This window comes from Mya arenaria, chromosome 8, assembly GCF_026914265.1.
Source record: "Mya arenaria isolate MELC-2E11 chromosome 8, ASM2691426v1".
In the NCBI taxonomy this organism is placed as follows: domain Eukaryota; kingdom Metazoa; phylum Mollusca; class Bivalvia; order Myida; family Myidae; genus Mya; species Mya arenaria.
Genome location: NC_069129.1, coordinates 23,789,095 through 23,815,884, shown reverse-complemented (window position 1 = coordinate 23,815,884; position 26,790 = coordinate 23,789,095). Strand labels below are relative to the sequence as shown.

The window sequence follows — 26,790 nt, the reverse complement described above, 5'->3', positions numbered from 1 at the left end:
GTACAATTTGGATGGACTGGTAGGCTATACATGTACATGTAAGTGCACAAGGAAACCATGCTTTTGCAGCTATGTTACCACTGCTAATAAAGTGATCCTCATATGGTATTAGTAAATAAGACATTTATGACATGACTTCGTGTGCTTAAATAGAACATTTTGATATAATCATACTTCTGAAGTTCTGTTAATATTAAATGGTGTTCAAGTAAAAAAATCACACACGGAAAATTATTGTGAAGTCCACATTTTCAATGTCATAATACAAAAGTCAACGAACCAGTCAAGACAATGATTATAGTATTTTATTGCATAATGTCAAAGATACGTGTATTTTTTTAAAATAAAAATCATAAAAAAAACTGAAGTCTTTTGAAATGATTGTCTACAACACGTTTCTAAACACAACCTACATAATTAAATATTCATACAATTGATTCAATTTGCTTGTATTGATAGTCTGTAGACCCTCTAAATAGTTGGCACGCTGCATGTCAATAGATGAATCAAGTACCATCTGCTCTCTATGAAAGTAACACATTTTCTTTTCCTGGCCGTGTTGGATAATACCAGTCTTAAAAAAGATTTGACGTGTAGAAGTTTGAAACAGGGAACACACGTGAGAAATATTATTGTATATGTACTTTTAAATATTTCATAGTCTTATTCAAATCATTAAATGACAGAAGAAAGCATCTCTAGTATATATTCATCAACGGCCCAAAAATAGTGTTTCATTTCTTAGTATTAGTTGTATTTAAAGTTTCTGAAGTCAAAACCTGTACTGTTAATATTAACACTTGTTGAACGGCTTGTCAGTCAAAACTACACTATATGTTTCTGCTGAACTGTTCCCATGACCAGTAACGCAAGTGGTTTTTCAAACTGCCGTTTCCCTGCTACGATTTATTGGATGGAAGTCAGATTCCCGAACATCTGGTAAGTTGAAAAGCTCAGCGGCCAAAGTGTAGTTTGTGCTATGAAGCTGTTTGAAAATATGCTCCATTCTTGAACCAGCCTCAAATCGTTTATTATGCGGAACAAGTATGCGTCCATTGGTTGACAAATCAAAAAAGAAAGCGGGAATTCCATGGGTGACTACACCGACTACTTCGACAGATGCTGCTGTGTTCAAGGCCGAGGGACAAATTCTGATAATTGGGGAACCAGATGATCCATGCTCCATAAAACAGTGGAACAATATCTTAAAATCTGCATCGTAATTGCCATAACCAAGCTCAACATATTTTGGGTCTTTTCCTTGCACATACAAGTCTTTTTTAAAGATATGTTCATAGTTCTTTAGCCAAACTAATGCAGAACGCATTTCATTAGAATTTGGTGTGACCAGCTGACATTTATACTCAAAGTTTTTCTTGTTTGTTCTGTTCTGTTCAGGATGGCCAAAGCCAATAATTGATATAAAATTCAAAAACAAAGGATCGATGCCTTCTTTTCTCAGTAACATTGGTGGTGGTAAATGATCGTCGGGATTCCTAATTTGCAGAACTGCTAAGTCGTGTTCTGTGTCACGATAACCATAACTTTCCAGCTGATATCTAATGCCTTGCTCCAAAGGAGAGTCGGTAAATGAAACATAAGTGTTCTCTAGCGATAAATTTGAAAAGTCTTCTACGCCCTTTTTGTCTGGATCTGCAAAAAAAAAAACATAAACTGAAAAATCATTAACATGAACATAATGTTAAGATATATCAATAACCATGTGTTTGTTGAAAAACTGGTTAACAAGAAACGCAATTTGGAGAAATTGACCTATTTAAGTGTTGGGCATATAAATACAAGAAGTGACCTTTACCTTGTTTCTACCAGCCCAAAATACTATCTACAGCTTGCTCACTTTAATCACTGCACATCATTCTTACACGAATTACACAAAATTGTCTTTCAATTTTTTGTAACCAATAAACTTGACCCCACTTATCCCGAATGCTATTCCAAAGTACAACTTCATATGCAGTGTTATATACCAAGTTTCATTGAAATAATCTATTGTATAAGTTTTTAGCACATAACTTTTTTCTGGTTTTGGTAACCGTTATAGCTACCTCGACCTCACTGACCCAAAGTGCAATCACAAGATAAATCTTCATGTAAATTTCTGACACAGTACGTTCCTAGTTTGTATGAGGATTTTGTCCATTGTTTTGAAGAGTAGATTGGATTAGCAAATGTAATTAATAGGAATTAGGTATATACAAATAATATGACAATGCAAACCTTCATCTTTTAGCTATATAAGTGAGTGAATGTCTATATCATACTAGAACACTGAACGAAATAGAAAAAAATCATACCAATGATATTATTGACAACATGCCAGGCAGTCATAAGCGATTGTTTTCCGACCCGAAAAACAGTTCCTTGGATATTTCCATAAGCAACTAAAGCGCCAACGCATTTCATGTGGGCGGTGTAACTTTCCATCATTGTCTGAGTCAGACTCTCATCAATCTTCCTCTGCAGGTAAAACAAGAATGTAAATTAGGTTTTCATGGTCCTGTATTTAAATCTCTGAATTTGTCATCCATATATTCAAATTGCGGTCTTGTTTCGTTAAAAGGTCTTTGTCCTAGCTTACAGAATCTTGAATATGAGCCACTTTAGGGATGACAACAAGTTGATTTTTTTACTCTATTGTTTTCAACTTTGAAACTGGCTTAAGTTCAATTCACATAAATATGAGGGAACTTCAAAAAGTTATGTTATACGTTGTATAACATACAAACCACTAAAGACAAAAGCGTATTGTTGTAACCCCACAATATAAGCAAGATACAAAAATCTTTATTTAAAATCGGGTATATGATAAAAAGAAACATTAGCTCAATGAGACATGAATAACAAACATACATTACGTATAAAAACATAGCAATGAGCTTGTGACCTAGAAATAAAAGCATATAGTTTTAAATAGGTAAAAATATTGGAACAAGTATTTAAAAATTGTTCCTTATTATATTCATGCTTACAATTACAGAAAGTAAGATGGATTAGACACTGAAAACAGTGACAACATCAACTAGGTTTCCTGGCTGAACGGGCAATCCACACGCGTACGGTTTCGCTAGTTGACATACCACTGTAAAATGGTAAGTACTTTCAAAGGTATAACTTAAATCGGATATATTTTAACACCAAATTTGTAAGTAGCATATGCCCCATTTACACAAAAGCGTTTTTAAATCTAGACATTGTCTAAAAGCGCCAGAGTAGTGTACCTATGATAACCCTTGAAGTCACTGAGCCAGTGTCAAATGCAATAACTTTTCAAACTTTGAAAAAAGAATAAGAATATATTTTGAACTTGTAAATCATTTAAAAGAACTTATTATCTTTGAATTAGTATAAAAGTAACAAGCGCTGTCACAGTATGTGACGAATGCCCCCGAATGTGACATTGACCTATGAACAAGGTCAGTACATGAAAAGTTGATCTTGCCTTTACATGTCAAATACATATGGCAAGTCATTTTAAATTGCCTCTGAACAAAAAAAATACCACCCATATTTGACAATCTACACTCTTATGACCTTATATTCAGCATTCCATTGTGAATAAACACTAAGTGTATCTTTCACCTTAGAGGTAGGGACATGGGTCTTGCACGCGACACGTCGTCTTGGTATGTTGAACACATGTGGCAAATTATTTTAAAATCTGTCCATACAAGAAAAAGTTACAGCCCGGATATGACAACCTATACTCTATGTGCTTATATGCAGCACTCCATTGTGAATAAACACTAAGTGTGACCTTGACCTTAGAGGTAAGGACACGGGTCTTGCACGCGACACGTCGTCTTGGTATGTCGAACACATGTGGCAATCATTTTAAAATCTGTCCACACAATAGAAAGTAACAGCCCGGACACGACAACCTATACTCTATGTCCTTATATATGCAGTATTCCATTGTGAATAACACAAAGGGTGACCTTAGAGGTAAGGACACGGGTCTTGCACGCGACACGTCCTCTTGATATGTTGAACACATGTGGCAAGTTATTTTAAAATATGTCCATACAAGAGAAAGTTACAGCCCGGACACGACAATCTATACTCTATGTCCATATACCCAGCATTTCATTTTAAATAAACACTTAAGTGTGACCTTGACCTTAGAGGGAGGGACACGGGTCTTGCACGCGACACGTCATCTTGGTATGTCAAACACATGTGGCAAGTTATTTTAGAATATGTCCATACAAGAGAAAGTTACAGCCCGGACACGACAACCTCTACTCTATGTCCATATACCCAGCATTTCATTGTGAATAAACACCTAAGTGTGAGCTTAACCTTAGAGGGAGGGACACAGGTCTTGCACACGACACGTCGTCTTGGTATGTGGAACACATGTGGCAAGTCATTTTAAAATCTGTCCATACAAGGGAAAGTTACAGCCCGAAACGACAACCTATACTCCATATCCTTATATGCAGCAGTCCATTGTGAATAAACACCTAAGTGTGACCTTGACCTTAGAGGTAGGAACACGAGTCTGCACGCGACACATCGTCTTGGTATGTGAAACACACGTAGCAAGTTATTTTAAAATCTGTCCATACAAGGGAAAGTTACAGCCCGGACACGACAACCTATGCTCCATTGTGAATAAACACTAAGTGTGACCTTGACCTTAGAGGTATGAACATGGGTCTTGCACGCGACACGTCGTCTTGGTATGTGGAACACATGTGGCAAGTTATTTTAAAATCTGTCCATACAAGGGAAAGTTACAGCCCGGACACGAGTTATTGAGCCGGACACACGGACGGTGCGATTTTAATATTCCCATCTTTGCGGGCATAAAAATATCTACCTGTATCTATCAATTATTGAATAAGAATACAATTGAGGTCAAACAAAGCCCATTTTCATAACACTGACTACATACTTAACTGAGGCCATTTCAAGCAGGATCTTTAGGGCTATTCCATCTAAACATGTAACCACCGGGGGTAGCCACTATATACCACCCCTCTACAGAAGAAAATTTAAGTTTTTTGGGTCCAATTTAGCGAAAATAGATGCCCACGGTGGCCCACCCATATATAAAGAAAATAATTCCCCCCCCCCCCATCCCTTCTAAAAATGACACTAATGCTTTCTGTGTAAATAATAATAGTACTTCATTTTTTTTCTTTAACAAGAGGGCCCTGAGGGCCCCATATCGTTCATCTGATCCAATTCAAGTGTGAAATAAGTGTTTTCAGGGCGAGGGCAATTGATTACCCAGTTTCAAACTCTACATAAAGATCATCAAGAATAACATTCTGATCAAGTTCCATGAACACATTGTCATAAATGTGGCCTCTAGAGTGTTTACATGCTTTTCCTATTATTTGACCTGGTGACTCAGTTTTTGACTGCACATGACCCAGATTCGAACATGGCCTAAAGCTAATCAATATAAACATTCTGACTATGTTTCATGAACATTCAGTCATAAATGTGACCTCTAGAGTGCTAACAAGCTTTTCCTGTGATTTGACCTAATGACCTAGTTTTTGACCGCACATGACCCAGATATAAACTTGCCTAAGAGATTATTAATATAAACATTCTGACTGAAATGAAAATACATTTATAAATGTGACCTCTAGATTGTTAAAAGCTTTTCCTTCAATTTGACCTGGTGACCTGGTGACCTAGTTTTTGACCACACATGACCCATATTCGAAATTGTCCTAGAGATTATCAATATTAACATCTGATAAAGTTTCCTGAAGATACAGTCATAAATGTGACCTCTATAGTGTTAACAAGCTTTTCTTTTAACTTAACCTGGTGACCAAGTTTTTAACCCAAGATGACCCAATATCGAACTCGTCCAAGATGTTATTGAGGGTAACATTCTGACCAAGTTTCATTAAGATTGTGCCCAAATTGTGACCTCTAGAGTGTTAACAGTCAAATTGTTGACGACGGACGACGACGACAGACGACTACGACGAACACCGGGCGATGACAATAGCTCACCTTGAGCACTTCGTGCTCAGGTGAGCTTTAAACAAACAGGATCAAAGAACTACCAATTACCTTGAAGTTTCCTGCATTTAAAGAAGAACAAAAAGCCCCATCGGTGAAGTCTTGGGCAGGGTCTGCAAGGAATAATTTGCATTAATAAAACATATTCCATTCAATCCCTTATACTGTATAACTTTCAATATATATCTGACATACATGTAAGGAGACAAATTATTAAAGTGACACTCTTATTCAAAATCAATACATACACATGTATAACAAACATCAATGTTGACTGATAAACCTTTAACTACTTACTAAATAATGCATTTATGGAAAATATTAATTACTGATAACAAGATTGTAACTGTATATTTAATAGAAGAAAGCGCAAAAATATTAAATGATTGGTGAATGCTAAAATATTTACTGTGGTGTACTATTGTCTCATAAAGTAGATATACCGTGTTTTATGCTCATTTCTTTCAAATTAAACTCGGTATCCTTTATAAGAACAATTGTTTCCGACATTTATTAATCCTTTTTGGAATATTAAAACAAAATTATTAATATTGGTAAATCTTATTTGGGAGTAAGAGTGCATCTTTAATATGAAAATTAGTTCGAGAAAACATTTTGCTATGTAACAGTTATACTATTAGGGAAAATACACTTTCATGAGAGTGTGAATATCTGTATGTTGGCATAATGCGCAAAATGTGATTATGCCCTAATGCAGAGTAACAGTTTGTCAGGTGATTCATGTTTGTAAATACTGCCTCTTTTATGAATATATAATAAAGGCAAAATGTAGGGATTGAAAATCGGACCAAAGTCATAATCGATCGGACAAGCCATTTTGATCAATCATCGATTATATAATCGAAACGGAACAAGTGAATATACTACAAATATATCCTAAACTATATTGGTTTGTACATACATGTCTTTAAATGAATAAACATATTACAATCAGTTATGTTTTATATGCTGTTTTGTTATACATTCCAAGTTACAATAGATAATTTAGTAAAATGTTTTTAGGAGATAACTAAATTCTAAAATAATTGAGAATAAAAACTTCATTTTTCCACGCTACAAGTATATACGAGACAGTAGTTTCATTTGTTTTTTTAAAAATGAACCATAAACTGATGAATTATTTACATAATTATCAGCATTTTCATCACTTTAAAACAGATATTACATAATTTGGAACAAAAATGTAGTACAAATGTATTTACATGTAGCATTTTAATAAATGTTCCAATCTTTTACATGAAATACTTATCAATTATCATGACATCATGTTAAAATTAAATGAATATTTTTCTAGCAAGATATCACATGGGGAAATGCTGAATGAATAATCATTTTTACTTGATGAAAAAAATTATATTTGATATTACAATGAAGATGATTTTTTACTTTAAAAAGGCCATTTAAGTCCGTACCGCTTCCCGTTTTAAAGAATATCAGTACATACACAACATGGTTACTTCTCTTTGCCGTACATTAGCGATAATCGATTATGGAATAATGAAATCGATTATCGCCGACCTCGGACACAAATAATCGACTTTCGACAATACTCGATCATCGTTTTATCCCTAGTATCTACTAGTATGCATGTTTAGAAATATACATAATATTAAACATCGAAAACAATCTTAAGACATTCGTTAATATATTTGTCTAGCAACAATTATTTTACGTATCTATGCAAGATGGATACAGAAGGGAGTTCTCATCACAAATGAACAGTTCTCGAATGCTTTATCAATGGAAGTTTCTAAAATTAAAAAAATTTGAATTAATTGAAGTTTTTCATGCAGTTACTTTTATCTGCTAAACATGTATATGGTTTACCTTTTTTTTCATTCAAATCCCAACAGTGAAAGTTGTTACGGATGGAAATGTAAGATCCAGGTGCTGTGTTGAGTTTCCCGCCCATAACATTGATGGAGTATGGCTGAGCCATATTAGTAACGATGGTACCGGAGCTCCCTTGTACACTGCTAAGACTTGGAAGGCTGCTTGTTGTTCCTACACTGTGGCTTCCAAATCCCGGCAGGCTGTTATCTGTATAATAAAAGTTATCTGTAGAATTACAGCCATTAATTGCAGAGAAATAGCCTGGTCATGAAAAGTGGGGCTGCCTGGTCCTATATCATTCCATGTATAAATAAAAAGGGCCATAACTCTGTTTTTGTAAGAAAGCGTCGTGTTATGTTCCATTGAATACAAGGCGATGGTTGCTGTTTTAATACCCCAGACACAAATGGACGTATAACACACTATACAGAAATGAAAAAGGCCATAACTGTGTGGGAAATCATCAAACCAGAACCAGTTGATTATATGTGCATATGCACATATAAGTATAGCTTCCCACAACGTTTCATTAATTACAGGCCAACAGTTGTTGAGAAATAGCACCAACAATAATAGTGGGATCAAAAGACGGAATGACAGTCGGACTGAAACACAGACGAAGCAGCGCATATGTGCTCTAACCAATTTATTGGATTAGCATAATAAAGGAAAAGTGCATATGCAAAGATATGTTGAAAGTTGTATCTTTTATTTCAGTTTATAATTTGATATTATCATATCGGAGCCAAGATTAAAAGCTTTACTATAACCTTTTTGAAAGTACTTGAATCTTTTAAATCATGAGCACAAATTTAAAGACTTTGTTCTTCTCTTGCGAATGTTTACGTTTCTTAAATTCTATGTTTTTTACTCAAAGTTTTCAAAGCATAATTTGCTCATCCATATTAAAAGGTAAGGCATAATTTACTCCAAAGATGAAATTGTATTTAATCTGGACCAAACAATTTCTAGTTTGGTTTAAGGTTTACATCCTTTTCAAAAACATTTCATTCTCGTTCACCAGAGTGATGATGCTATATGCGTTAGATTTATCATTATCAAACCTTCGATATATTACGTTGAAACAGGAAGGGTCGAGAGGCTTTTTTTATTATTATTTGGCTTTATATCAGAACATTATTGTCATCATTGGAGCATTGTGTTCAAGTACTCTTCTGTAGAAATCGTTAAAGGTTTTAAACCACATATAACAAGAGATGTTTGTCAAACATTATGCCCCCCCTGAGCGCCATGTTGTCAGGATTATATGGACAATTGAATGAAATATGCATGGACCAAAATGACAGCTGATTTGTCGCTAACATTGTATGCCGTTGAGGCAGTTTTAAGATTATGACCATTCCAAGTTTGAGGATAGAGTGTGTTATGACCATGACCTTTGACTTTATGATCTCAAAATCCATAGTAGTCATCAGCTGGTCACCAAAAATCTAAATGTTAAGTTTGAGGGCCATGGGTGCAGGCATTGACTTAGTTATCACACAGACAAGCATTTTTCGTTCAAGGTCACTGTAACCTTGACCTTTGATCCAATGACCCCTTAAATCATAAGGGGTCATCTACAGGTCAGACACAACTCCAAGTCAAGTTTGAAGGCCATGGGTGCAGGCATTGTCCAATTATCGCATTCAAGGTCACTGTGAACCTGACCTTTGACCCAATGACTCCTAAAATCAATAAGGGTCATCTCCTGGTCAGGCCTAACTTACATGTCAAGTTTGATGATCATAGATTCAGGCATTGTTGAGAGATCACTGGGAAAAGATTTGCGTTAAAGGTTACTGTGACCTTGACCTTGGCCTGATGACCCCCAAAGTCAAGAGGAGTCATCTACTTGTCAGGCCCAACCTTCATGTCAAGTTTGATGACCATAGGTCCAGGAATTGTCGAGTTTGCTTTCAAGGTCACTGTGACCTTGACCTCCGACCCCTTAAATCAATAGGGGTCATCTACTGGTCAGGCCCAACCTCCAAGTCAAGATTGAGGGCCATGGGCGCAGGCATTGTTGAGTTATCACTCGGGCAACCTTTTATCGTTCAAAGTCACTGTTACCTTGACCTTTGGCCCAATGACCCCTTAAATCAATATGGGCCATTTACTGGTCAGGCCCAACCTCCAATTCAAGTTTGATGGCCATGGGTGCAGGCATTGTCGAGTAATGACACGGACAACCTTTAACCATTCAAGGTCACTGTGACCTTGACCTTTGGCCCGATGACCCCCAAAAACAATAGGGGTCATCTACTGGTCAGGCCCAACCTCCAAGTCAAGTTTGAGGGCCATAGGTGCAGGCATTGTCGAGTAATGACACGGACAACCTTTAACCATTCAAGGTCACTGTGACCTTGACCTTTGGCCCGATGACCCCCAAAAACAATAGGGGTCATCTACTGGTCAGGCCCAACCTCCAAGTCAAGTTTGAGGGCCATGGGTGTAGGCATTGTCGAGTTATCACATGGACAACCTTTTACCATTCAAGGTCACTGTGACCTTGACCTTTGGCCCGATGACCCCCAAAAACAATAGGGTTCATCTACTGGTCAGGCCCAACCTCCAAGTCAATTATGAGGGCCATGGGTGCAGGCATTGTTGAGTTATCACTCGGACAACCTTTTACCATTCAATGTCACTATGACCTTGATCTTGGACCCGATGAGCCCCAAAAACAATAGGGGTCAGCTACTGGTCAGGCCCAACCTCCAAGTCAAGAATGAGGGCCAAGGGTGCAGGCATTGTCGAGTTATCACATGGACATCTTTTTACCATTCAAGGTCATTGTGACCTTGACCTTTGGCCCGATGACCCCCAAAAACAATAGGGTTCATCTTATGGTCAGGCCCAACTTCCATATCAAGTTTGATGACCATAGGTCTAGGCATGGTTGAGTTATCACTCGGACAAGCTTAAAATTATTTTATCATTAAAGGTCACTGTGACCTTGACCTTTGACCCGATGAGCCCTAAAATCAATAGGGGTCATCTACTGGTCAGGCCCAACCTTCATGTCAAGTTTGATGACCATACGTCCAGGAATTGTTGAGTTATCACTCGGAAAAGCTTTGGTCTACCGACGGACCGACCGACCGACCGACCGACATGCCTGTGCAAAGCAATATACCCCTCTTCTTCGAAGGGGGGCATAATAAAAATACACTAACCAAATGTAAACAAAACAAAGGGAGTACAAACCTCTAAAATCCGAACCAATAGTGATAGCCCCACCAATTGTCATTTCTCCATCAAACATGTTAAGTGAGTTTGAGGCCCCAATGTTATAAATATGTACATTTTGAGCCGCATTTCTTTGCGCCTCAGCACCAAAGTTTATCTCCTGTATTCTTTTTGCTGTTTCTGGTTTTGGTTCTTTTCCTTGAGACTCTGAAGGAAAACAACAACTGAAAATTATTTAAAAAAAAAACATCAATAAAATCAAAAGATAACACACATTTGTGACAAGAAATGCTGCTATGCCTCAAAAACACGTTTTCAATTTATACAATCGGGAAATTTATATTCAATGCAGTTAGATTCAATTAAATGTAAGTTCCTTTTTTCTTGCAGTTGTATAATCAGGCGTCTAGTCACTTTAATCACTGCATATCCATTCTAACTACAGACGACTAACAAGCAAATTAGTTGACTTGATATCCCCTGCCTCATAAGGCAATATTCATGGATTGGAAACGGAAAGTAGGTGGAATATTCCTTTGTCAATGTATACTATGGCTGCAGCGAGATGGACTCTTATGAGCGTTGGATATGAGTTTGAGTTTGTGTGGAATTATTTGAAATAAACCTAATGTTTATATAGTACCATTTGTTACAGTTTCATATTAATTTGAATTTTTCAAATTGATAGTTCAGATAAGTCTGAAATGATAATAGTAAATTTTGAAATTGACATTTTAAGTGCCTGCTTCCTCGGGCATCTAAAAACTGTCCTTCTGTTAGCTAACCGTTCTATGAAAAGATATGGCTCTGGACAGCAAAAAAAATGATGAACAAACGGACAACTGGACACAATCGAATAATGAAGGGCAATAATCTGCATTAAATGCAAACTAGAGTTATCTATCTTGGTTAGTTAAGTAGGTTGGATGGTTGAGTATCATTGTATAAAGTCTCAATGCAATACCTCAAGTAGTTGCTGAGATATTAACCTATGTGTGCTTGCATGCAAAACGTTAACCAAGGTGTGACGCCAACGCCAACACTTGGGTAAGTAGTATAGCTCTCCATATTCTTCAATGGTCAAACTAAAAATGATCCTCCTTCCGACACCTTCAGTTAAGCGGTGGAATAATTGTCCATAAATAAACCCCTTGACTGTTTTATTAAGATTTGACCTAGTGACCTAGTTTTCGACCTTCAGCAACAGGGACTTTGATCCAAGCAACCACTTTCAAATGACCTCGTTAAATAAAACACTTTATAATGAGGTCATTCCTAACTAAAGTTTTTCATAAGAAACCAAGTTTACAGTAACAGTAACCTTGACTCTGCCAATGAAAATGCAATCCAAAGACACCTCTCCATCTGAGCTTGCTATATTCCTTGTCTTATAGCTTGTATGCTATTCCTAACTTAAGATTTAGCAGACAGTGTTTCTATTTGTAATAACAGTTTATAATTACTGCACCTGCATTTGAAGTCTTCCAAACTATGATAATGAAAATAAATAAAAACGCATACCATTGGCAAATTGTTCGCCAAAGTATTCCACAGCCAAGTATCTGTTTCCAATTTCATATAACGTTGAAGCCAACAGCTCCTTTGGGTTTTCATCACAGTCAACAACAACATCATGCCACGCCTTCACCAGGCGAAATGTTTGTTCAGACATCTAAGAAAATAAATAATTGATATTGCACTTTCAACTTTGTTTAAGTTTACAACGTTGTTTACACCATCATTGATAACTTTCAAATCTGTAAGTTTCTCTGAAAGTTCCTGCAATACGCTCATGATCTGCAATATTCCTAACAAAGAAGGACAATTGTTTCAGCTGTAATTGTTTATTATGCCTGTGAGAGTCAACAACAATGTTCTTTATCACATTGATATCTTATACAAAGTTTTGAACATTCAGGCCATTATCTTTTACAAGTTTAATCATATCATTTTCAATTTACCGGTAAGAGAGGGTAGTAAGGGAGGAAGTTTGAGCGAAGTGTAACCACTAAAATATACTAGCCAAAGTTATGGAACTTGATGCATATATGCCCATAGTTCTATCATGATTTTTAGTGAAATAGCGCAAATATCAATTTGATATTTTATGGATTATGTTATCTGTTTCGTTTAAGTAATGTCATGTCACAACATTATTTATAATATCACATCAATTTTCAATTAACGAAAATTCAATTACATTTTTCATATTATTTAGAATAAAAGAAATTAAAATTATTTTAGTGCAAGATGGACATTGATTTCACTTGTACAGTAAATTATACATCGAGTCTCATGAAAATATTGCTGTGCTTACTCAGTGAAATAAATTATGATTTAGCACTGAAATTCAACAAATATTCTGTATTTATTATGAACATAAGTTTTATTTAAACAACTTAATATCTTTATTAGTTCAAAAGGTTTTAAAATATGGCCACCAACTGCAATGTTGATGACAACATGGCTGTAAGTTACAATATCTCAACATTTTTCTCAAGACAAGTCAACTAAAGCAACAAGATATATGACTGAACTCATTTTGCAACAGTGTCCATAGAGCTGATTCCATAATTTTTATTAATTATTTCTAATGCTCAAATACTTACACCCTGAAATGATCTCACAAGCATATCAAACTGTGTCTGTTCAAAGTTCAGGAATAAAGCCAATTGGTGAAAATCTCTACCTGAAAGAATATACCGGTACATACATTCATGATTGTGTAATTGTTAGCTGTCACAAAAAGATGACAATGTCCACGATTGGGTCTTGTCTGATGGATAAGTATATATATATGCTGAATATTACTTCAAATATTGATTAAATTTCTATTAACAACTAAAACAGACCGAGATTGATAGTTTTATTTAAAATCAATAATTGTGCAACCTTGACCTGCATATGTGAGAGCAAAAATGTGTGACACACCTTCCAATGGAGAACGAAGTTATTTCACCAGCTATAGGTTGGTAATTTAACCAGTTATAGGTGAGTAATTTAACCAGTTATAGGTAGATAATTTAACCAGCTATAGGAAAGTAATTTAACGTAAGTAATTTAACCAATTATAGATAGGTAATTAAACCAGATATAGGTAGGAAATTTAACCAGATATAGGTAGGTAATTTAACCAGCTATAGGTAAGTTATTTAACCAGTTATAGGTGGGTAATTTAACCAGTTATAGGAATGTAATTTAACCAGTTACAGGTATTGAAGTAATTTAACCAGTTATAGGAAAGTAATTTAACCAGATATAGGTAAGTACTTTAACCAGTTACAGGTATTAAAGTAATTTAACCAGTTATAGGTAGGTAATATAACCAGTTATAAGTAAGTAATTTAACCAGTTATAAGTAAGTAATTTAACCAGTTATAAGTAAGTAATTTAACCAGCTATAGGTAGGTAATATAACCAGTTATAAGTAAGTAATTTAACCAGTTATAGATAAGTAATTTAACCAGCTATAGGTAGGTAATATAACCAGTTATAAGTAAGTAATTTAACCAGTTATAGATAAGTAATTTAACCAGCTATAGGTAAGTTATTTAACCAGTTATAGGTGGGTAATTTAACCAGTTATAGGAATGTAATTTAACCAGTTACAGGTATTGAAGTAATTTAACCAGTTATAGGAAAGTAATTTAACCAGATATAGGTAAGTACTTTAACCAGTTACAGGTATTTAAGTAATTTAACCAGCTATAGGTAGGTAATATAACCAGTTATAAGTAAGTAATTTAACCAGTTATAAGTAAGTAATTTAACCAGTTATAAGTAAGTAATTTAACCAGCTATAGGTAGGTAATATAACCAGTTATAAGTAAGTAATTTAACCAGTTATAGATAAGTAATTTAACCAGCTATAGGTAGGTAATATAACCAGTTATAAGTAAGTAATTTAACCAGTTATAGGTAAGTAATTTAACCAGTTATAAGTAAGTAATTTAACCAGTTATAAGTAAGTAATTTAACCAGTTATAGGTAAGTAATTTAACCAGCTATAGGTAGGTAATATAACCAGTTATAAGTAAGTAATTTAACCAGTTATAGGTAAGTAATTTAACCAGCTATAGGTAAGTAATTTAACCAGTTACAGGTATTAAAGTAATTTAACCAGTTATAGGTAAGTAATTTAACCAGCTATAGGTAAGTAATTTAACCAGTTACAGGTATTAAAGTAATTTAACCAGTTACAGGTATTAAAGTAATTTAACCAGTTATAGGAAAGTAATTTAACCAGATATAGGTAGGTAATTTAACCAGCTATAGGTAAGTTATTTAACCAGTTATAGGAGGGTAATTTAACCAGTTATAGGAAAGTAATTTAACCAGTTACAGGTATTAAAGTAATTTAACCAGTTATAGGAAAGTAATTTAACCAGCTATAGGTAGGTAATTTAACCAGTTATAAGTAAGTAATTTAACCAGCTATAGGTAAGTAATTTAACCAGTTACAGGTATTAAAGTAATTTAACCAGCTATAGGTAAGTAATTTAACCAGCTATAGGTAAGTAATTTAACCAGTTACAGGTATTAAAGTAATTTAACCAGTTATAGGAAAGTAATTTAACCAGCTATAGGTAGGTAATATAACCAGTTATAAGTAAGTAATTTAACCAGCTATTGGTAAGCAATTTAACCAGTTATAAGTAAGTAATTTAACCAGTTACAGGTATTAAAGTAATTTAACCAATTATAGGAAAGTAATTTAACCAGTTATAGGAAAGTAATTTAACCAGCTATAGGTAGGTAATATAACCAGTTATAAGTAAGTAATTTAACCAGTTATAGGAAAGTAATTTAACCAGCTATAGGTAGGTAATTTAACCAGTTATAAGTAAGTAATTTAACCAGCTATAGGTAAGTAATTTAACCAGTTACAGGTATTAAAGTAATTTAACCAGTTATAGAAAAGTAATTTAACCAGCTATAGGTAGGTAATTTAACCAGTTATAAGTAAGTAATTTAACCAGTTATAGGAAAGCAATTTAACCAACTATAGGTAGGTAATATAACCAGTTATAAGTAAGTAATTTAACCAGTTATAAGTAGGTAATTTAACCAGCTATAGGTAAGTAATTTAACCAGCTATAGGTAAGTAATTTAACCAGTTATAAGTAAGTAATTTAACCAGTTATATGTAAGTAATTTAACCAGCTATAGGTAAGTAATTTAACCAGCTATAGGAAAGTAATTTAACCAGCTATAGGTAAGTAATTTAACCAGTCATAGGAAAGTAATTTAACCAGCTATAGGTAAGTAATTTAACCAGCTATAGGTAGGTAATATAACCAGTTATAAGTAAGTAATTTAACCAGCTATAGGTAAGTAATTTAACCAGCTATAGGTAAGTAATTTAACCAGCTATAGGTAAGTAATTTAACCAGCTATAGGAAAGTAATTTAACCAGCTATAGGTAGGTAATATAACCAGTTATAAGTAAGTAATTTAACCAGTCATAGGTAAGTAATTTAACCAGCTATAGGTAAGTAATTTAACCAGTTACAGGTATTAAAGTAATTTAACCAGTTATAGGTAAGTAATTTAACCAGCTATAGGTAAGTAATTTAACCAGTTTTAGGTATTATAGTAATTTAACCAGTAACAGGTATAAAAGTAATTTAACCAGTTATAGGAAAGTAATTTAACCAGATATAGGTAGGTAATTTAACCAGCTATAGGTAAGTTATTTAACCAGTTATAGGAGGGTAATTTAACCAGTTATAGGAAAGTAATTTAACCAGCTATAGGTAGGTAATTTAACCAGTTATAAGTAAGTAATTTAACCAGCTATAGGTAAGTAATTTAACCAGCTATAGGTAAGTAATTTAACCAGTTTTAGGTATTAAAGTAATTTAACCAGTTACAGGTATAAAAGTAATTTAACCAGTTATAGGAAAGTAATTTAACCAGATATAGGTAGGTAATTTAACCAGCTATAGGTAAGTAATTTAACCAGTTATAGGAGGGTAATTTAACCAGTTATAGGAAAGTAATTTAACCAGCTATAGGTAGGTAATTTAACCAGTTATAAGTAAGTAATTTAACCAGCTATAGGTAAGTAATTTAACCAGTTACAGGTATTAAAGTAATTTAACCAGTTATAGGAAAGTAATTTAACCAGCTATAGGTAGGTAATATAACCAGTTATAAGTAAGTAATTTAACCAGTTATAGGAAAGTAATTTAACCAGCTATAGGTAAGTAATTTAACCAGTTACAGGTATTAAAGTAATTTAACCAGTTATAGGTAAGTAATTTAACCAGCTATAGGTAAGTAATTTAACCAGTTACAGGTATTAAAGTAATTTAACCAGTTATAGGAAAGTAATTTAACCAGCTATAGGTAGGTAATATAACCAGTTATAAGTAAGTAATTTAACCAGTTATAGGTAAGTAATTTAACCAGCTATAGGTAAGTAATTTAACCAGTTACAGGTATTAAAGTAATTTAACCAGTTATAGGTAAGTAATTTAACCAGCTATAGATAAGTAATTTAACCAGTTACAGGTATTAAAGTAATTTAACCAGTTACAGGTATTAAAGTAATTTAACCAGCTATAGGTAAGTAATTTAACCAGTTATAAGTAAGTAATTTAACCAGTTATAAGTAAGTAATTTAACCAGTTATAAGTAAGTAATTTAACCAGTTATAAGTAAGTAATTTAACCAGCTATAGGTAGGTAATATAACCAGTTATAAGTAAGTAATTTAACCAGTTATAGGTAAGTAATTTAACCAGCTATAGGTAGGTAATATAACCAGTTATAAGTAAGTAATTTAACCAGTTATAGATAAGTAATTTAACCAGCTATAGGTAAGTTATTTAACCAGTTATAGGTGGGTAATTTAACCAGTTATAGGAATGTAATTTAACCAGTTACAGGTATTGAAGTAATTTAACCAGTTATAGGAAAGTAATTTAGGAAAGTAATTTAACCAGTTATATGAAAGTAATTTAACCAGCTATAGGTAGGTAATATAACCAGTTATAAGTAAGTAATTTAACCAGTTATAGGAAAGTAATTTAACCAGCTATAGGTAGGTAATTTAACCAGTTATAAGTAAGTAATTTAACCAGCTATAGGTAAGTAATTTAACCAGTTACAGGTATTAAAGTAATTTAACCAGCTATAGGTAAGTAATTTAACCAGCTATAGGTAAGTAATTTAACCAGTTACAGGTATTAAAGTAATTTAACCAGTTATAGGAAAGTAATTTAACCAGCTATAGGTAGGTAATTTAACCAGTTATAAGTAAGTAATTTAACCAGTTATAGGAATGTAATTTAACCAGCTATAGGTAGGTAATATAACCAGTTATAAGTAAGTAATTTAACCAGTTATAAGTAAGTAATTTAACCAGCTATAGGTAAGTAATTTAACCAGCTATAGGTAAGTAATTTAACTAGTTATAAGTAAGTAATTTAACCAGTTATAAGTAAGTAATTTAACCAGCTATAGGTAAGTAATTTAACCAGCTATAGGTAAGTAATTTAACCAGTTATAAGTTAGTAATTTAACCAGTTATAAGTAAGTAATTTAACCAGTTATAGGAAAGTAATTTAACCAGTTACAGGTATTAAACTAATTTAACCAGTTATAGCCTAGTAACAGAAATATGTATTTAATATCTTTATAAAATAATGTTAAACATACAACATATTTAATGCAGTTACCAGTACCTATCTTTTGACTAAATGTCTTAATATCCTTATCAGTCATTGCATTTCGGTTTAATGGCCTTGGCCTCTTGAACTCTCTGTTTCCTTGGAAATCACCTTCACATTGTCTGGACATAGGCACTGGTTGGGGAGCTGTAAAATAAAGCAAGGAGTACATTTACACTAAAGAAGGCATTTAACTATCTTTTACATCATTGATGTAACTGCTTCTTAACAAGGGCACTGTGCCAAAAACTAATGTCAAAGCTACATTTTTTAGTCCAGTAAAACGGGAAATGACTCGATTATTTCATGACAGAAGTACTGGCTTTGCTACACCTGTGTATTGAAACATGTTGGAGAGTCTTTGCTTTGTTTTTCATTTATACATAAACTCCAGGATCGTAATGATAACAAGTGTGTGGATCTTAACCCAGCAATAAATATCATGCGAATTATTATCAATGCTTTAACATAAGCTCACTAGGTATTGAACGTTGTTCATGACAACATGGTACAAAAGTTACTGCTTCAATTACCTTTATGATTAAACAAGAACTGTCGTAAGACAGGGCGCTCAACTTCGCCACTTTGACTTAGAAGTGAATACAATAACACTGTAATATTACCAAGTTTGGTCTATTTATGTCAAACCTAACTAAAATTATTCAATACATACGGTGACTTTGAGGCTGCCCACACACCACCCAAAAAATGACGCAAGTCATTAAAAAAAAACTTGATTTCCCATCATGAAAATGTGGTAAAGAATATACAAATATGCCTTTCAAAAGAAATAAAAAAAATAAAAAAATAACAATGATAAAAAAATTCAAGGGCCATATAGTATAGCCCTCCTTGTTTTCCCTTGGTAAAAAAAACTGGCTAAGAATGTAAAAATGTGCCTGTCAAAAGAAATTAAAAAAAATAAAATTCAAGGGACATAATTTGTATTTAGGGTTAAAATGGAGTTATGTTTCTTGTTGTAAGACGGTCCAAAATAATTTTGAATTTTATTAAGTGCATTGAATGAAAGGTATAGAAGTCTTTTTTATTAAAATCCCAACTTGCCCTCAACTTTTAATTGCATAAAACTTTAACCTAAGTCAATCGGGCGCCATAACTTGTATTAAGGATATGGAGCAATGTAACCTCATTGGGTGATGGTCCTGAACAATTGTGTGAAGTATTAAGTCAATTGAATGAAGGGTATAGAAGTTATTAATAAATATCCCAACCAGCCCTTAAACTTTAACCTAGGTTCCATAGTCAATCAGGGGCCATAATTAGTATAAAAGATAATATGGAGTTATCTTACCTCATTATGTGATGGCTCTGAACAACTGTGTGAAGTATTAAGTCAATTGAATGATTGGTATTGGAGTTTTAAGTGAAAATCCCAACTTGCCCTTAAACTGAAACCTGCCCTAAAACTTTATGTAACCTCATTGTGTGATGGTTCTGAACAACTTTTTGAAGTTTTTAGTCAATTGAACGAAGGGTATAGAAGTTATTTAAAATATCCCAACCTGCCCTAAAACTTTAACAAAGGTTTAATAGTCAATCAGGGGCCATAATCTGTGTAAAGAATAATATGGAGTTTTCTAACCTCATCATGTGATGGCCCTGAACAGCTGTGTGAAGTATTAACTCAATTGAATGAAAGGTATTGGACTTATAAGTGAAAATCCCAACTTGCCCTTTAACCGGACGCCGACGCAGACACCTACGCCAACGCCGTGGCAAGTAGAATAGCCCACCCATTCTTCGAATAGTTGAGCTAAAAATACACTCACACTGAAATGCATTACATTAACAGACAAGCCTGAGAGTATATTCACCTTGAGCATGAAGCCTTAACATCATCTCCTGAACCCATGTGTAGATGTCATTCACCTTGCGAGTCATGTCATTTAATTTCTGGACAACGTGGCTACTGTCGGTAGATGTTGATGGTAAATTATTGGTCTGAAAAGAAAAATTTACAATGCAATTTAAACAAGAGCCAGACTGTCAAGCACTTTTTGGCAAGAAATAAGGGCTAATTTTAGGGATAAAAAAAAGAAATTTTAGGGCTAATTTAGGGCTAAAATTAGGAATTTAAGGTTTAAATTAATATGGTGGTTGTAAACATCATAATGGAGTTATCTCTGCTCACATACTATAAGTACAGGAATGACATACACCATTGTCTCAGCTGTTATTTTACGATAAGACACATTAAACAAGAAAAAGTGAGTGTATTAGTTTGTATTTTCAAAACTGTTATATAAGGCAATTAGAGAAGAAAAATGAACAAAAAATAGGAATTGACATAAAAAATAAGGGCGTTTTTATGAATTCCCTTTAAATTTTGAGTTTTATTAGGAGTTTTAGCAAAACTGAAAAAAATAGTAATTTTTAAGAATTTTAGGGCCGCTGGACAGCCTGAAGAGCGCCACAAAGTAAATGCTTGTATGATGTTGTTGTTTTTTTCAGTCAGTTTCAGAGAAGCATTACTCAATAATTATTAAAGCAAGAGTTATGGTCTCTTTTATTCATGTGCATATTGTGATAATTGTCTTTGGCAACATGTGTACCAAGTATCATTTTAATATCTTGTGGATGTTTTTGAGTAATGGCCAAGCTGGAATTTCTTGCAAAATGCTTGAGACTACCCCAAGACTATCATAACACCCTGACTTTTCGTCCTTGAGAAACAGATTAGAGTAAAATACTAACTGTAACCTTAAAGTAGCAAACTAGGATTCACGTTTATAGTAATTGTGTCAGCATGTGCATTGTTAACAAATTGCAAACATAAGTTAACTAACCTGAGTTGAAAGTTCATCTACTGATATAGCCTGGAATTCTTTCGCAATGTTTTCGACCTCACTTTGCAACCCGACTGGATCGATTCTCTTAGCATCAGGCTCATCCAACCCATCCTTCTATAAATCAGAACTTTTATTTCATGTGGTTTATCTCTATGAGATAGTTATAATACTTCTTGTTACAGCATAAGTATTCAAGAACATGGCGATAGTGGTCTAAAGTAGTCACTCTAGTGGTATAGGTGTCAGCCTCTCACCCAAGAGCTGGTGAGTTGACCCTTAACGGTTATAATAGGACTTCACTTCCTGTTCAGCACGAATATTCAAGAACATGCATTTGTGGTATAGGTATTGGCCTCTCACCCAAGAGCTGGTGAGTTGACCCTTAACGGTTATAATAGGACTTCACTTCCTGTTATGTACAGCACAAATATTCAAGAACATGGCGACTGTGGTAAAGGTGTTGGCCTCTCACCCAAGAGCCGGTGAGTTGACCCCTAAGGGTTATAATAGGACTTGTGGTCTATGGTAGTGACTCTACTGGTATAGGTGTAGGCCTCTCACCCAAGAGCTTGCAAGTTTGACCCTTAACAGTTATAATAGGGCTTGACTTCCTGTTACAGCATAAATATTCAAGAACATGGCCATAGTGATCTAGTGGTATAGGTGTCGGCTTCTCACCCAAGAGTTTGGGAGTTGAATCCCTATCAGGGGAACTTTCTCTTGACCTCTCATATAGGACAACATTATTAATGGTTTAAACCCAGGAAACTGACTGGAGAGTGGTTCATCGCCATCATGTTGTCTAACAAAATACAACAGTACATGATGATCCAATTTCATATTCAAAATTTATAAGTTGCCTGGTTAGCAATGGTGTAGCTTCAAGAAAAATACTGAGTTTGTTTTCAAATTGGAAGAATTTATGAAACAAGAAGTCGATGCCTCAAAGACTTTTCTAGTTATGCTCTGGACAAAAAATAATTCAGTATAAAAATCTGGATCCTATGCACTGCATTTCTCCTCATTGAGATCTATCTGTATATAAAATTTGAATTCAATTTAATATTCAATGACTTTTAGACATAAAAAAGTATGAAAAGGGCAACAAATAATGCAGCCAGAGTTATGGTCCCTGTGCACTGCACTGCTCATAAATGTAAAATGAGATCTATCTGTATTTAAAGATTTAAAACAATACCTCAAAGATTTTACGAGTTATGCTCCGGACAAGATTGCCCTGATGTACATACTAACACACGCTCATTTAATAGTACTATATGATCCCATTCAACTTTCAGTGGAGGATAATAGCAATACTCATAAAATAGACTGAATTTTGTTAATACAAATTAGGAAATACCTGTGACTGTTGTGTCTCGCTGTTTGACCTAATTTGTCCCTCTGCAAGTTTACTTTGAAGTCTTGAGAAATCTGATGCACTCCATAAAAACACCTGGTCAACATTTTGTGTCAAATTCCGACTCAAATCTTCTTTCGATGTATTCTTAAGTTCCCGTATTCTTTTGCTAACTTTCTTTGAATCCTCTCTACCACAAACGCTTTCTATGATAACTCTTAAATAGTGAGCCAAATCGTCCCATTTCTCTTCCAATTCTTCGATGCCTAATTTTACATTTAGGTTGTGAACAACCTCGTTCCGAATTCTCTGAACTTTAAGAAGGCATGCCCCAAGACTGTTATCCCCAACAGATGGCAAAATGTTCCAACCTTTAACTGGTGCTGGAACTTCTTCTATCACATATCTCAAAAGTACAAATAACATGGCCAAATCAAATTCATGTGGCTTGATATTTTCATCTTTGAGTTTGTCATATTGGTCACCAACAAGAATTCCGCTTTTCAACAAGTCATCAATTCTATTTTGGATTTTATCTGACTGGAAGTAAGACTGGACATTTCCCTTCTGTACAAAAGAATAGAAAGCCTTTAACAAACAGTCTTTTCCGATTTCTGAGAACAAGCTTATAATCCTTATAAAGTTAAGATCAGTGACTTCAGGGGTCAGTGCAGCCATGCTTTATGATGTTGGTGGCTCATTGATGGCCTGCAAAGAGACAAAAATAATTGACACTTACTAGATAACACACAGTATTATGACACATGAACAGCCGCAGCATTATAAGCTACTTAGACTTACCTTTACTTATAATGTTGTCTAAGACATCCCTACCTATTGAAACTCAACATGGTCCTTTCTGAAGTCCCCTTTACTTACAATTTGCATTTTGATCATTATGCACCAGTCAATTGTTATCACGCACCCCCCCCCCAAGGTCCGGGGAATAGCGGGGACTTTGACTTTCGGTTCAGCCAAGACGGGGTAAAATCCCCACCTGCGGGAACTAACTGTTGGTAAAATCCCTGCCAAATGCCCTTGCACCACGGGGACCATAGGTAAGGCCCATGTCCCCGCTAAATTTGGCTTGAAGACAAAACCACCGCATTCACTCGGCACTGCAGGGCCACCTGGAAGGTAAAAACACAGCCCATTTCCCCGGCTATCCCCCCAGACCTGGAGGAGGGGACTGTGGTTGACTGGTGCATTACGCAAACAATGAGGCAAAGAACTGAACATTGCAGAATTTCTGGACTTAATTCCCCACTATCCCTATTTTCTGTATATATTTTAATGCTAACATAAAGACAGGAAAAACATCATCTTAATAAGGAACATTTAGGTTAACTTTTGTAATATAAGTATCCATCATGTGTTTCCGGTACGGATAGAAAAATCCGACCCGAGAATGACGTTGAAAACAAACTTTTGTACAATTACACCAAACAGCGCGTGCGACGTTGTTAACTGACGTCATAGAGCGCAGTAGTTTTGAATAACTAAAAATATCATTCTTTACGAATATTTGTTTCAATTTTACTTAAAAGTCTTGCAAACATATATATTTGATTGCGCTTTATTGAAATGGCATAATACATTTTTCATGAACTATACAATAAATGAAATATGAAGTGGCGCGTTTTTGTGCGCGACTCAGCTAACATGGGTTATGTAAGAATTTTTTTTCCAGCACTGGTCACGTGACCGGAACACACGTATGTGACGCTGACAGTAAAACTGTGTTAAAAACCGGTATACATGTAGCTAGATAGCGAAAATAGCCTATTTTCGCGAAAATAGCATTCGACTACGAAACTAGCAAATGAAATAGGTATTGCGTTAGTAAAAACAATTAAATCGACCTTATATTGTAGATATGTATAAATACGATGAAAAATATGTTTCTTGGTTAGATATAATGACGAGAAAATCAATTTTTATTCAAATAATAAAAATGAGATGACGAAAAACTCGTACGAAAACAACTAACCACTTACGAAAATAGCTAATAAAATATGTTTAACGCTAGTAAAAACAATTAAAACGACATTATATTGTGGATATGTATAAATTTGATGAAAAAGAAATTTTTGGGTTATATATTATGACTACAAAATCGATATTTATTCAGATAATGAACATGAGATGACGAAAAACTCTTAAGAAAATAACGGTGCTTTCTTTATGCGGTCTCTGTTGAATACGATATCAGATCAGTTTCAGTTTAATAGTTTATTGCATAAAACAATACAATGTTTATAGCATAAACAAAATGATACAAATGGGTAGAACAGTATATAAAGTTTATTTCCACTTTTGCGAAAATAGGCTAGTGTCGCAGAAATAGGCTATTTTTAAAAACATCTTTCAAACTAACACTAAAAAGAAAAACAAATCATCATAAAATCATTTTTTTATAATGTTCCGTTTATATATAATTATATATATAAATAAATCTCTGGTTTATTTCAATATAATGATATAGCAGGCTATTTTTGTAGACAAATGCAATTTTCGCGGGAATAGGCTAGTGTCGCAGAAATAGGCTATTTTTAAAAACATCTTTCATACTCACTAAAAAAAAAGAAAAACTCATTATAAATCATTTTTCTATAATGTTCCGTTAAATATAATTATATATATAAATAAATCTCTGGTTTATTTCAATATAATGATATAGCAGGCTATCTTTGTAGACAAATGCTATTTTCGCTAAAAAATAGGCTAGTGTTGCAGAAACAGTCACAACAAGGGAATCTAAAGATTTGCCGGATTTCTGTAAAGCAATTATTGCACTTCATAGACAAACGCCAAGTTCAGGGAGAGTGTTATAATGATTAAAGTTTTTCAGGCACTTCGGAGAAAAGCAATTTTGACTACCAAATTTATTTTTTCATTACTATAATAATATTTTTAAAAACATCTTACAAACTCACTAAAAAAGAAAAGAAAAAATCATCATAAATCATTTTTCTATAATGTTCCGTTTAAATATAATTATATATATAAATTAATCTCTGGTGTATTTCAATATAATAATATAGCAGGCTATTTTCGTAGTCTTTCGCTATCTAGCTATACCTGTTAAAAACTAATTTCTTCAATTCTTAATTGGTTATACATATGCATTTATAAAATATCATGTGTATTTAAAACTATTTTTTATCTGTGAATTTATCGATACTGTACTGTAGAGATATCACAGCATATCAATAAAATATTTAATTGTTGAAATTGTTTTCCTGAATACCATTATCTGATAATGAATACCATTATCTGATAAAATAAAAATTGTAGATAGAAATGTTCACATTATCAATTCATGTACAGTAGGTTTTCATAGCTCAATAGTCCACCTAAATGGAGTCTTTAGAAGCTTTCACTTTTAGGCAGACTTAAGACAATGATAACTGGTGTCAAAATGATTTCAAAAGTATGAGTCCCCGAAGTTGAACACTGATTTAGAGTATTGTGAACATAATATATCCAATTAACCAATGGCTCTACAGATTACAATGTAGGTTTGGTACTCTCTGCCAATGAAACTTGCCTCAATTACCAAGTAAATAAGTTAACAGGCAATGAAAGTCATGGAAGCCACTTGGAATAATAATCCGAAATCACACGTCCGAATTGTATGAGTTTTACTTTCGTTTCATTTAATCGGATAATCTACCGCACTATAGCATCTATTTGTTAAACAGCTAATTAATTATTTCTTTTAAATACCATTCGAGAATACTTCTGCTTCTAAAACATGATTACACAACACAAAAAAAAATGTAAACTTTACGTGTTGTTGTTGTTCGTCTAGTTTCGGCTATGCCGAATGGCTTGGTTGTCGCATATGCAATCGTAACAACTCGGCCATCTCCGGCAAGCTTCGAGAT

The 26,790-nt window shown here is 34.1% G+C and overlaps 1 protein-coding gene across 1 annotated transcript; it reads right to left on the bottom strand.

Annotated features, from left to right (window-relative positions):
- Positions 1-290: 290 nt before the first annotated feature.
- LOC128244622 (uncharacterized) lies at positions 291-26,786 on the bottom strand. The gene is made up of 12 exons (XM_052962636.1): positions 26,694-26,786; positions 22,904-23,608; positions 21,541-21,657; positions 20,569-20,695; positions 18,749-18,880; positions 13,668-13,747; positions 12,580-12,730; positions 11,077-11,265; positions 7,861-8,073; positions 6,064-6,125; positions 2,316-2,478; positions 291-1,653 (listed from the first exon to the last, which is right to left on the bottom strand). The coding sequence occupies exons 2-12, from the start codon at positions 23,576-23,578 to the stop codon at positions 881-883; spliced, it is 2,682 nt and encodes an 893-aa protein (XP_052818596.1). The 5' UTR covers positions 23,579-23,608; positions 26,694-26,786; the 3' UTR covers positions 291-880.
- Between the last annotated feature and the right edge of the window lie 4 nt (positions 26,787-26,790).

Excerpts from the sequence above, each read along its gene's own strand:
- LOC128244622 (XM_052962636.1), bottom strand. The coding sequence starts at position 23,578 with ATGGCTGCACTGACCCCTGAAGTCACTGATCTTAACTTTATAAGGATT. Across the intron at positions 13,748-18,748 it reads GACATTTAGTCAAAAGATAG|GTAGAGATTTTCACCAATTG; the intron begins GTACTGGTAACT and ends ATATTCTTTCAG. Across the intron at positions 8,074-11,076 it reads TATTGGTTCGGATTTTAGAG|ATAACAGCCTGCCGGGATTT; the intron begins GTTTGTACTCCC and ends TTTATTATACAG.